This window comes from Citrus clementina, unplaced genomic scaffold (genome assembly GCF_000493195.1).
Source record: "Citrus clementina cultivar Clemenules unplaced genomic scaffold, Citrus_clementina_v1.0 scaffold_9, whole genome shotgun sequence".
Taxonomy (NCBI): Eukaryota; Viridiplantae; Streptophyta; class Magnoliopsida; order Sapindales; family Rutaceae; genus Citrus; species Citrus x clementina.
Genome location: NW_006261964.1, coordinates 14,992,341 through 15,004,875, shown reverse-complemented (window position 1 = coordinate 15,004,875; position 12,535 = coordinate 14,992,341). Strand labels below are relative to the sequence as shown.

At 34.8% G+C, this 12,535-nt stretch overlaps 1 protein-coding gene across 1 annotated transcript; it reads left to right on the top strand.

Moving 5' to 3' along the window:
* Positions 1-739: 739 nt before the first annotated feature.
* LOC112099297 lies at positions 740-2,910 on the top strand (the record flags this gene model as incomplete). Its single annotated transcript, XM_024186648.1, has 4 exons — positions 740-1,342; positions 1,424-1,682; positions 1,752-2,787; positions 2,907-2,910. Coding segments are annotated over 4 exons (1,902 nt in total), but the record flags the coding sequence as incomplete, so codon positions are not given.
* Positions 2,911-12,535: the final 9,625 nt, after the last annotated feature.

The window sequence follows — 12,535 nt, the reverse complement described above, 5'->3', positions numbered from 1 at the left end:
GGCTGTCAATTGATTAAATCCTATGATCGTATCTAGGGTTGTCTATTGATTAGGGAAATAACCAACGGTCGTATCTTGGTTATCGACTAGTTAAGGAGAGATTGGCTATTAGAGGGTCTCAGTAGCTATAACCGGTCTATTCATAAGTAATAATAATCTATATTTGAATCAATGATCAGTAGTCGAATCAAGCTGAGTTAATTCCTTCAACCAGAGCTTTCTCTAATTTGAATTACAACTTTAATTTGCATTTTTGTTATTTTAATTTGATTTTTATTATTGTCAACAATTCCCCCATTTTACGTTTTACGTTTCAAAATGATTTAAATAATTACCGATCTCTGTGGACACGACCCTACTCAATCACTATACACAATTTATTTAGAGTAGGAATTTATTTTTGTTGGCTTCGACACCCATCAAATTTTGGCGCCGTTGCCGGGGATTGGTGTCATTTATTTAATCCTTTTTACGTTTTACTTGGTGTATGGTTCGTTCTTCTCGTACAGGCACACTTTCGTTTGATCCTGAAATTGAGAAGACAGCTCGCCAGCTGAGACAGCAGACAAAGCAAGCTAAGCAACGATCCTCGTCGCCTTTGCTTTCTGAAACAGATACGGTGCCTGATTTAGTTGAATCATCTAGCGATTCAGAAGAACAAGTGATGGATAGAGTTGCACCTGTAGAAAGAACTCTTAGAGAGTTAGCTGAACCAGACTTGAATCAACAACCACTCTGCATTCAATATGTAGACTTGGAGGTAAATTTTGAATTAAAGTCTGGTCTTATTCATTTATTACCCAAGTTTCATGGTTTTGCAGGTGAAGATCCTCATAAACATCTTAAGGAGTTTCATGTTGTGTGTTCAAGTATGAGACCACAAGGCGTGACTGAAGAGCAGATTAAGCTGCGTGCTTTTCCGTTCTCTGTAGATGGGCTAGCTAAAGATTGGTTGTATTACTTGCCTCCTGGATCGATTACAACGTGGAATGATTTGAAGAAGCAGTTCCTCGAGAAGTACTTTCCTGCTTCAAGAGCTGCTAACATCAGAAAAGACATTTGTGGGATCAGACAACTTCCTAGGGAGACTTTGTATGAGTATTGGGAGCGATTCAGACAATTGTGTGCCAGCTGTCCTCAGCATCAGATTTCTGATCAACTTCTTATTCAATATTTTTACGAAGGATTATCATTGATGGATAGGAGTATGATAGATGCTGCTAGTGGAGGCGTGTTGGTGAACAAGACCCCTACTCAAGCAAGGGAGTTGATCTCAAATATGGCTGCCAATGCACAACAATTTGGCAGCAGACAAGATGCCACTTCAAGAACGGTGAATGAGGTAAATATTTCTTCTGTTGAACAACGTTTAGATAAACTTACTTCTCTTGTGGAAAAGTTTGTTGTAAGTAATGTGCAACAGGTGAAGACTTGTGGCATTTGTTACAATATGGGTCATTCAACTGATATGTGTCCTACACTTCAAGAAGAACACGTTGAACAAGCCAATGCAGTTGGAGGATTTCCAGGCATGCCTCAGAGGAGGTATGATCCTTATGCACAAACATACAATCCGGGATGGAAGGATCATCCCAACTTCAGCTATGGAGTTAGGCCGTCAGGATTCCCACAACAGTATCCACCAAGACAACCAACACCCCCACAGTCAAACTCCAAGTCAGGTATATCTCTTGAAGAAATTATTAAATCACTTGCGACTAACACTCAACAATTTCAACAGGCAACTACAGCAAGCATTCAGAACTTGGAGAACCAAATGAGTCAATTGGCGACTACAGTGAGCCGTCTGGAGTCTCAAGTATTATGGAGATTGCCTTCACAATCTGAGGTGAATCCAAAGAAAAACATTAGTGCTGTCATCCTTAGAAGTGGGAAGGAGTTGCAAGAGCCTAGTAAGAAAGTGACAAAGCATGTAGAAGAGGAGCTTGAGAAGAATGAATTGATGCCTAAATCTCAAGATGCGCAACCCACCAGAGCGAAACCCCTACCTATTGTGATACCTCCTCCTTTTCCAAGCCGGTTTGCAAAATCCAAGAAGGAGGAACAAGAGAAAGACATCCTTGAGACATTTCGCAAGGTTGAGGTAAATATTCCTTTATTAGATGCTATAAAACAAATACCTCGATATGCTAAAGTCCTTAAGGAACTGTGCACCTCTAAGAGAAAATTAAGAGGAGATGAAAAAGTTCACATGGGGGAGAATGTTTCAGCAGTTCTCCAAAAGAAACTACCTCCTAAGTGCAAGGATCCAGGTATGTTTACTATCCCTTGTAAAATTGGTAGTGTTAGAATTGAAAAGGCTTTGTTAGATCTAGGAGCTTCTATTAATGTCATGCCTCGTTCCATTTATTCATCTTTGAATGTTGGTCCATTAAAAGAAACTGGCGTGATAATTCAACTAGCTGATAGGTCTAATGCATATCCTGATAGGGTATTAGAAGATGTCTTAGTACAAGTTAATGAGTTGGTTTTTCCTGCTGATTTTTATGTACTTGATATGGAAGATGATAACTCCTCTAATTCTGTCCCAATTTTGCTAGGAAGACCTTTTCTTAAGACTGCTAGGACTAAAATGGATGTACATAAAGGGACTCTCACTATGGAGTTTGATGGAGAGGTTATAGAATTCAATATGAATGATGCCATGAAATATCCTAGTGAGGAACATTCGGTATTTTCTGTGGATGTTATTAACCCTATAGTGCAGGAAGTTTTTTACAAGGAAAAGACGAAGACATTTCATGATACAATGATTTTGAGAAAGGAGTTCTCTGTTGGTCAAAAAGTTCTTCTTTTTCATTCTAAGCTTAAACTTTTTCCGAGTAAATTACGTTCTTGTTAGGTTGAACCTTTTATTGTTACTAATATTTTTCCTCATGGTGCAGTTGAGATTCGGAGTCCGACCTCTGACAAAGTTTTTAAGGTTAATGGTCATCGCTTAAAACCTTTTTATGAAGGTTTTTCGGTGAATATTGTGGAGGATGTGGCTCTTGAGAGTCCCAATTATGGAGATTGATGCATAAATGTGTCTAGCCAAAGACATAAAACAAAGGCGCTTTTTGGGAGGCAACCCAAATGATTTGTTTATTTTGGTTTTTGTTTTATCTTCTTTTAGTTTTGATTCAGATTTAAAAAAAAAAAATTTGTGTTTGCTTATTTTGGTCAGAAGAAATTTTTTGATAAGGCGTGCCCACGTTTTAACTAATAAGTACTTCTGTAATTTTTAAAGTAAAATAGTTTTAAGACGTGCCTACGTGCTTATTAAAAAAGTACTTCTGTAATTTTTAAAGTAAAATAGTTTTAAGGTGTGCCCACGTGCTTATTAAAAAAGTACTTCTGAAATTTTTGGTGTCTCAAAGTGATTCATCACTAAAAAAAAAAAAAAAAATTATTGTTCACAAAATCCCTAATTTTCCAGATCTTGTTTTCTTCTCCAGCCGCTTGCAGCACACCAGCAGCAAACCAGCCCCAGCCCGAGCACGCAACCCAACAAGCGTCACCAGCGCAGCACCAGCAATCCCCCAGCGCGCAGCAACAGCCGCAGCACGCAGATCCAGCGTCACCAGTTCGTAGCATTAGTCCCAGCCCGCACGCGCAACACAACCAGCACCAATCCGCGAAGCACAACCATCCGCGCGCAACTGAACCAACAGCCGTGTACCCGCAAGCTCCAGTCGAGCAGCAATAGTCCGCAACCAGCCTACGACCTGCATTCCAGCCGCGTGAATCGAAATCCGTGACAAGATGGAGCAAAATTTGGCCGCATACTTCGAGAGTGTGGGTTTTACCCCACCATTTCCGCCAAGCCCATAGACGTTATGTAGATCAAAGCTCACAATTCAGGGAAGTTTCTTTTTGCCCTTAATCTTTTATCCTTACGCTTTAATTTTTATGTGAGCTTTAATTATCTTACATTGGGGACAATGTAAGTTCTTGGTGTGGGGGAGGGATTTTTGCATTATTGATGTCTGGAAGTATTATTTTCACTCTACTCATCTATTTTCATTCTACTCATCCTTAAATGATTTTGGAGTTAGTATGCTTCATATATTATTATTTTTCTTTTCTTTTCTTTCTCACTACTTTTTTCCTATCTATCTCAAATTATTTACATCTATTTTTATTCTATCATACTTTTTCATCACTCACATTTTATCTTTCACTTTTCATATTACTACATACATCTTTCTCACTTCTTATCATTTTTACCTTTCCTTCACTCATACCTTCTTCCCATTCTACACCACTATTGATGGTTGATTCATTTGAAGAGTGTACATGATTTGATGGCAAATTTACCAACTTTGTGAGGATTTGAGCCTATGAGCAACCACTTTGCTATAATTATTTTTATTATGTGAATATCAATCTTAGTTTGTTTATTCTAGAACTTGCTTTGTTATGCATGTTGAAGCCACATTACGGGATTTTTTGCATTAAAATGATAAGGGCAAACCATTTACCATTTTTCTATTCTCGCATTTTCTTTTTTGTTTCTCTACCCGAAGACCTTGATTTACTATCTTTGTTTGAGCCTTAACCATTACCCATCTAATTCTCTCCGTCTACTTAACCATTTTTCTTCTTTTTGAGCCTCAATTTAAGGAGATTTTTGGACTCATTGTGTGGATATATTTTGTATATATTTTGTTGCTTTTTCTACCTTGTATTAAAGTTTCTCAATTAGATCAACAAACATTATGCTTGAATTAAATTGTGCAAGGTTCATTTCTTTTGTTTGATTCAAAAAAAAAAAAAAGGAAAAAGAGAAAAAAAAATAGAAAAAGAAAAATCGAAAAAAAAAATCAAAAAAAAAAGAGAAAAAGAAGAAAAAAAAATGTTTACATTCGTGGTGACTTGAGTAGAAATAAGCATTTTGATATCATAAGTTCATTCAATGAGTTCATTCTTCTCATTTTGATCTCTTTTTCTTTTATAGACCTTTCTTTTTCATTTAACCTATTTAACCCCATTACAACCCTTTTAAGACCCTTAGATTTTTGCATTTTATTCATGTTTTGTGGATTGAGATGTGATATATGAGCAAGCTTATGGTAATAGCATTCTTTGATTTGATTTGAGTGCATAAACGATACCCTAAACACTTTGAGTGCATGGAGTGAAGTCATTGAGAGGGCTATTAAATCTTGTTGCACTTGAATTTTGAATGGATCTTCTTGGTGGTTGAATGTTCTTATTCTATCTTATGAGATTCTATGCTTTAAAATCCTTGTCTCTCGAATGTTGATCGACTTAATTTCTTGAGGTATGCTTGCTTAAAATTATTTTTGGATGAGTTGAGATGAGAATTGAGTGGAGATTTGGGATTAATCTTGAGTTATATGCTTGAGGACAAGCATCATCTTGGTGTGGGGGAATTTGTTAGAGTGCAATTTATGCACTAGTTTTGCATTGTTTACTTCTCTTAATATCGATGTTTGCACTTAATAATAATGATTTACTTGTGTTTTACTTTTGTAGGTGCAATTCTATTGATTTGTGATAAAATTGAAGTATAAGATGATGTTTAAAGATGATTGTTCTCTTGGAGAAATTTAGAGCGTCAGAAGAACTTTATTGATAAGGCGTGGGCGCGTGCTGTTAACTACGAACCTGCAGTTTTTAGTTTAACGTGTTTTGTATTTTTGGTTATTTTTGTAATTACGAATTTAATATTTCAGATATTAGTATTTTATTTTAAATAGAATTCTAGAGGAGAAGAGAGAGAGAGTATTTAAGGGAGGAATCTATTGTGAAAAAGGGGGATTTTGGATTGGAGAAAAAGAAAGAAACCCTAAATCTAATTTTTCTCTTCTCTCTATGAAGAACTAAACTTATTTTTCTGGTTGAAGGTTAATGCAGCTTTGATTCATCACTACTGTGAGATCTTTCTTGTGCTTTAATTGTTTTATTGCTTTTTGGGTATTTGTTTATTCTCTGAATTATTTTCATGATTATGTTTGTTAATTAGGTAATTGGCCACTATTTAATTATCAACTTAATCTATTGTTAATTAAAGGATTCATCGTATGAAGAATTTAATGTTTGTGACAAATAACATAGCAGAGAGTTGTGTTGTGAGAATAAACAATCTAATTTAAATGAATCATCATATGTGTTGATTAGGATTTGGGTCTCTCTGGCTTTTCAGGCTGTCAATTGATTAAATCCTATGATCGTATCTAGGGTTGTCTATTGATTAGGGAAATAACCAACGGTCGTACCTTGGTTATCGACTAGTTAAGAAGAGATTGGCTATTAGAGGGTCTCAGTAGCTATAACCGGTCTATTCATAAGTAATAATAATCTATATTTGAATCAATGATCAGTAGTCGAATCAAGCTGAGTTAATTCCTTTAACCAGAGCTTTCTCTAATTTAAATTACAACTTTAATTTGCATTTTTGTTATTTTAATTTGATTTTTATTATTGTCAACAATTCCCCCATTTTACGTTTTACGTTTCAAAATGATTTAAATAATTACCGATCTCTGTGGACACGGCCCTACTCAATCACTATACACAATTTATTTAGAGTAGGAATTTATTTTTGTTGGCTTCGACAACCATCAATATAATTTCATCATTTTACTGTTGTACGTGGATGACATGTTGGTAGCAGGCCCCAACAAAGATCGAGTCCAAGAATTGAAGGAATAATTAGCTAGGGAGTTTGAAATGAAGGACTTGGGACCAGTAAACAAGATTCTAGGGATGCAAATTCACCGAGATAGAAATAATAGGAAGATTTGGCTTTCTCAGAAGAACTACTTAAAGAAAATCTTGCAGTACTTCAACATGCAAGATTGTAAGCCAATTTCTACCCCACTTCATGTTAATTTCAAGTTATCCTCAATTATGTGTCCTAGCAATGAAGTAGAGAGGAATGCGATGTCTCGAGTACCGTATGCATCAGCAGTGGGAAGTTTAATGTTCGCTATGATTTGTACAAGACTAGACATTGCACAAGCAGTGGGAGCAGTCAGTTGATACATGGTGAATCCTGATGGAGAACATTGGAAAACTTTGAAGAGGATTCTGAGATACATCAGAGGAACCTCGAATGTTGCATTATATTATGGAGGATCAGAATTTACTGTCAGGGGCTACGTGGATTCAGATTTTGCAGGAGACATTGATAAAAGGAAATCCACTACTGGCTATGTGTTTGCACTTGCAGGAGGAGCTGTAAGCTGGGTTTCGAAACTGCAGACAGTTGTGGCCCTATCTACAACAGAAGCAGAATACATGGCAGCTACATAAGCTTGCAAGGAAGCTATTTGGATACAAAGGTTATTGGAAAAGCTTGGGCACAAACAAGAGAAAATTTTTGTGTGACAGTTAGAGTGTCTTGCATGTTGCAAGGAATCCAACCTTTCATTCCAGAACAAAAGCACATAGGAGTTCAGTATCACTTCGTTCGAGAAGTAGTGGAAGACGGAAATGTGGATTTGCAAAAAATCCATACCAAGGAAAACCTAGCAGATGTTATGACCAAACCAATTACTACTGACAAGTTTGTATGGAGTAGATCCTTTTGTGGCCTTGCAGAGACGTAAAACAACATGACAATGACGAAACTGAAAGGATGGTGTGGAGATTGATTGGTTCTCAATCAAATCTCCAAGTGGGAGAATGTAAAAAATAATGGTTGTTCAAAGCCGGTGGCTTTGACAAGCCAAATTCTAGAAGCTGTAAATGTTTGAAGAAGAAAGAAGAATTTGGCAGCAGCAATTTTGGAATGAAGAAACAGAAGCAAGAAGAAGATGGAAGAAGAAGAAAGGGTGCCGCCCAAGGAAAATAATAATAATAATTTAATAGTCAAATTTGGCTATAAATAGAGAGGCTCACCCCCTCATTTCTATCATCCCATTCTTCAGTTCTCAATCCAATTTGTGAGAGAGAAAACAGAGAGCTTGAGTGATTTTAAGAGATTAAAATTAGAAAGTTCTTGTGAGTCTAGTGAGTGAGAGATTAGATGTATTGAGTTTTGGATAGTGAGCCAAAATATTACAATACTTGTAATCTTCATATCACCAGTAAAATATTTTCCTTCTGTCTTCGCCCGTGGACGTAGGCTAAAAGCCGAACCACGTAATTTTTTAGTGTCCTCTTTTGAGCTTTTTTTTTTTCCAATTTCATTTTAGTTGTGTCCTTACTTCACCAATTAATTTCCTAACATTTTTTAGGGTCTATTCTACAAATCATAAGTCGCAAAAAGGTCTCTAATATACGGATTGAATGAAAAATAATTTATGCCTTCCGGAGTTTGTTTGTTTCTCCTTTCGAAGTTTTTAAATTCTGGAATTGATGTCTCTTGCAGTGGATTGTCAGATGCTACAACGTCAATATATCAAGAATTTTACTGTTTATTTTGATTTTGATTTTTTTTTTTTTTAAGAAATTTCAGGATGGCCTTAGGTCCTATGAATCTCCATGTATCTTCATTAATGGGCTTAAAAGGGTGTCGTGAAATTTATTGTATTTGATACATAAAATTTACATGTGTATCGGATGCAGTTATTTTCAATCCGATTATCCTCGTAACATGTGTTCCGAAGACCCATGTCGTATAGATGCTGATAATTGTAAATAAAATAAATGAATTTATTTTAAGTTTTTTTTTTTTTTTTTTGATAAAGAGTGATTTCTTATTTCCATTGTAAGGTTATCTCTTTTGACAAATTCTATACATATCTTACACTCGTATATCTGGTGGTACACGTGTGGATTCCATTCATGTGCTAAAATTTATGACCGACACAAAAGACGAATTAGGAAAAATATATATATATAATATTAAAATTTAACTATTATAAATATATGTGTGCTTGTGTGAATATTTGTATATTCTTTAAAATAAATAAAAACAAAATGTCTACTAGCTTTTTGGATTAAACGGGGTGGCTGCCGGCCCTACTTGTAGCTTAGTGGCTCTGCCACTATATATATATATATATATATATAACAATGTTATCTTTGCATAATTAATTAATTATTAACTATTAAAAAACTCACTTTCATCGCTGCCAGATCTTTGGAGTGACATTTATGATCCATCACCAACTTTGATGAAATATGCAGCGGGGACCTAGGCTCCACATTGAATTTATTGCAATAAGGAATCCGTTGTTTGCGGAAACGAGAAGCCTCCATGAGGCATAGAAAGTAAGATCAGAGCCAGCATCATCAGAAAGATAAACACATTAAGCTTAAGATCAGTAGGATAAATGTAAATATAGCATCACATTATTTATTTGTTATATGACTGATATAATATGTTACATGTATTCTATAATTTTTCTTAAAGAGGACCACGAGAAGGAACCACATCTACAACAGTAAATCAACTAATGGATTGCGCTGCAACTCCCTCTCCCACTCTAAGAATATACTGATACAGTGATACCACCATCCAAAATAAATAAATAAATATATTAATTTGAAAAAAAAAAGCATCAGCACGGAGAAAGGACAGAAATGATAACAATGTGCAACAGGTTCAATTTAATATTAATGAACTCAAATTTATTAACATATTTGTCCAAAAAGTAGTGAGAATTGAGAAAATGGATTAAGGGTGACTTTGATAATATTGTATTTTTAAAAATAATAATTATTTTAAAAATGAATTAAACATTTTAAATTATTGTAAATTAAAAAAATAGTAGGGATATTATCATTTTCCCACCAAAGGTATTTTGACACATCATGTCAGTACCATGATTTGGTAAAACCATCAATTTACCACCAAACGTTTAAACTGTTAGCATTTTCCCACCATTCCGTTAAAACTCAATTAATATGTAACAGAAAATTCATAAAAGGTCAATTTTACCTCTGGAGTGTAAAAGACCATGTAATTAACCTTTTATAAATTTTGTGAATCTTGGATTATGACAATGCAAGATGAGTTAAATAGTGTGGGAATTGGTTCCTAAACTGAAACATCAATCCATTATTAGCACTAAATGGGTATTTAGAAATAAAATGGATGAATCTGGTGTGGTTGTAAAAAATAAAGCTAGATTAGTGGCTCAATGATACAATCAAGAAGAAGGAATTGATTTTGATGAAACATTTGCACCTGTAGCTAGATTGGAATCCATTAGGATGTTGTTAGCATTTACATGTCATAAAGATTTCATTTTATTTCAAATGGATGTCAAGAGTGCTTTCTTAAATGACTATATTATGGAGGAAGTTTATGTGAAATAACCTCCTAGTTTTGAAAATGAAAAATTTTCAAATAATGTGTATAAGTTGTCTAAAGTATTGTATGACTTAAAACAACCACTTAGAGCATGGTATGATAGGCTTAAAAGTTTCTCATTGGATAACAATTTATCAATGGGAAAAGCGGATACTACTCTCTTTGTTAAGTATACGAACCAATATATACTTGTTGTTCAAAATTATGTTGATGATATTATCTTTGGTTCTACTAATGAGTCTTTATGGAAGGAGTTTTCATCTTGTATGAGTAAGAAATTTGAAATGAGCATGGTGAGAGAATTGAAGTATTTTCTTGGTCTTCAAATCAAGCAAAACAATGAGGGAATCTTCATCAGTTAAGCTAAATATGTCAAAGATCTACTCAAGAGATTTGGCATTGATTACTCAAAGACCAAGATCACTCCAATGAGCACAACAATCAAGCTTGACAAAGATGAAAAAGGTAAAGACGTTGATAACAAAATGTATCGAGATATGATCGACTATTTACTTTACTTAACTGCAAGTAGACCCGATATTATGTTTAGTCCATGTTTGTGTGCAAGATTGTTTGTGTAAGATTTCAACATGTCCCAAGGAGTCTCATTTGCTTGCTGTTAAAAGAATCTTATGTTATTTGAGTAGAACCATAGATCTTGGCCTTTGGTACCCTAGAGGAACGAATATAGATTCAACTTGTTAATCAGATGCCGATTTCGCTAGTTACAAGGTCGATAGAAAAAGTACTAGTGAAATTTTCCATTTCCTAGGTCATTCGCTTGTTTTATAGTTTAGTAAGAAACAAAATTCAGTTGCAGTTTCAACCACTGAGCTAGAATATATTGCTACAAGTAGTTGTTGTGCAGAAGCCATTTGGATGAAACAAACCCATAGAGATTATGACATTAATCTTGATCAAATCCCTATCAAGTGTGATAATACTAGCGCTATAAATCTATCAAAGAATCTCACTTAGCACTCTAGAATCAAGCATATAGAGATTATACATCATTTCTTCAGAGATCATGTTCAAAAGGGAGATATTCCATTACAATTTATCTCTACGGAAAAACAACTTGCCAATATTTTTATAAAACCTCTTTGCGAAGTACAATTTTCAAAAATTCGTCATAAACTTGGGATGTTGGTATCTTTGAATTAACATCTCTAATCATGTTATTGAACTATTAAAATTGATTGATTGATGATTGTTGATGACTATATAATGCCTATGCATGATAAATGACTAATATGTTTGAATTTTTAATCCTCAAGTGCTTACCATGTCTCATGATTGTTCAATGTATATGCATGATAGATGAGTTATATGTTTGAATTTATGATCTTTTGAATGTTAATTATAATGTCTCATATCAAAATGGCTTTTGAAGCTTTTTGGGATCACGAAATGATCTCCGAATTGATCAAAACTCAGCCAGACAGCAAAATGGTGCAAAAAAAGCATAGAATAGCCGGCTGGCCGCCTACAACAAGCGGCTAATTGCCTGTAAACCCGAGAGCAAGCGACTAGCCACCTGCAGGAGCCGACCAGCCAGCAACTCATGGGTTTTCACCCTTTTCTTCTTCTTCCTCCCTTGTTCTTCATCCATTTGCGTGGGTTTTAATGCCAGTTTATACAATTTTAAATGTGGAACACTTCCTCACATTCTCTCTCTAAACAATGACACTCTCTCATTTCCTCTCAAATTCTCTTCATTTTCACTCATTTCCTTACCAAAATCAATCACCCAAACCATTACCCATCTATTTAACTTCCATTATACACTCTCAAACCATAATTTTATCACTCACTTCTCAAAATCCCAAAATCAAAACCTAAGCTTATCAATTTCTTTCCCTTTCAATTTAAGCTCTTTTAGCCCACTTTTGATCCAATCAACACCATCCATTGTCTTAAATCATCTCTTGGATCAATATAATCAACTTAAAGTCATCCATTTCACTCATTATTTTACAAAATCGAATTTGTGCATTTTGGGTATTTTAAATTACCACTTCCATAGTGTGCTCTCCTTATGGATTTTACCTTGGTTCTATGTTATATTATGCACCTACATTTTCATATGCATTGTTGCTTTCATTTTGAATTGAGGATGATTGTTGTTTGATATTTTGATGCTTTATGTTTGGTTGATGTTTTTCTAGATTCTTGGGATGTTATACCTCTTTGATTAATTGCATATGTTTCTTGATTAACCATTGAAGTGTCATCTTTTTTGGTCTTAGCATGAGTTTATAGTAATTTTGATGATGAAGGGGGAGAAGTCATGTATTTTGA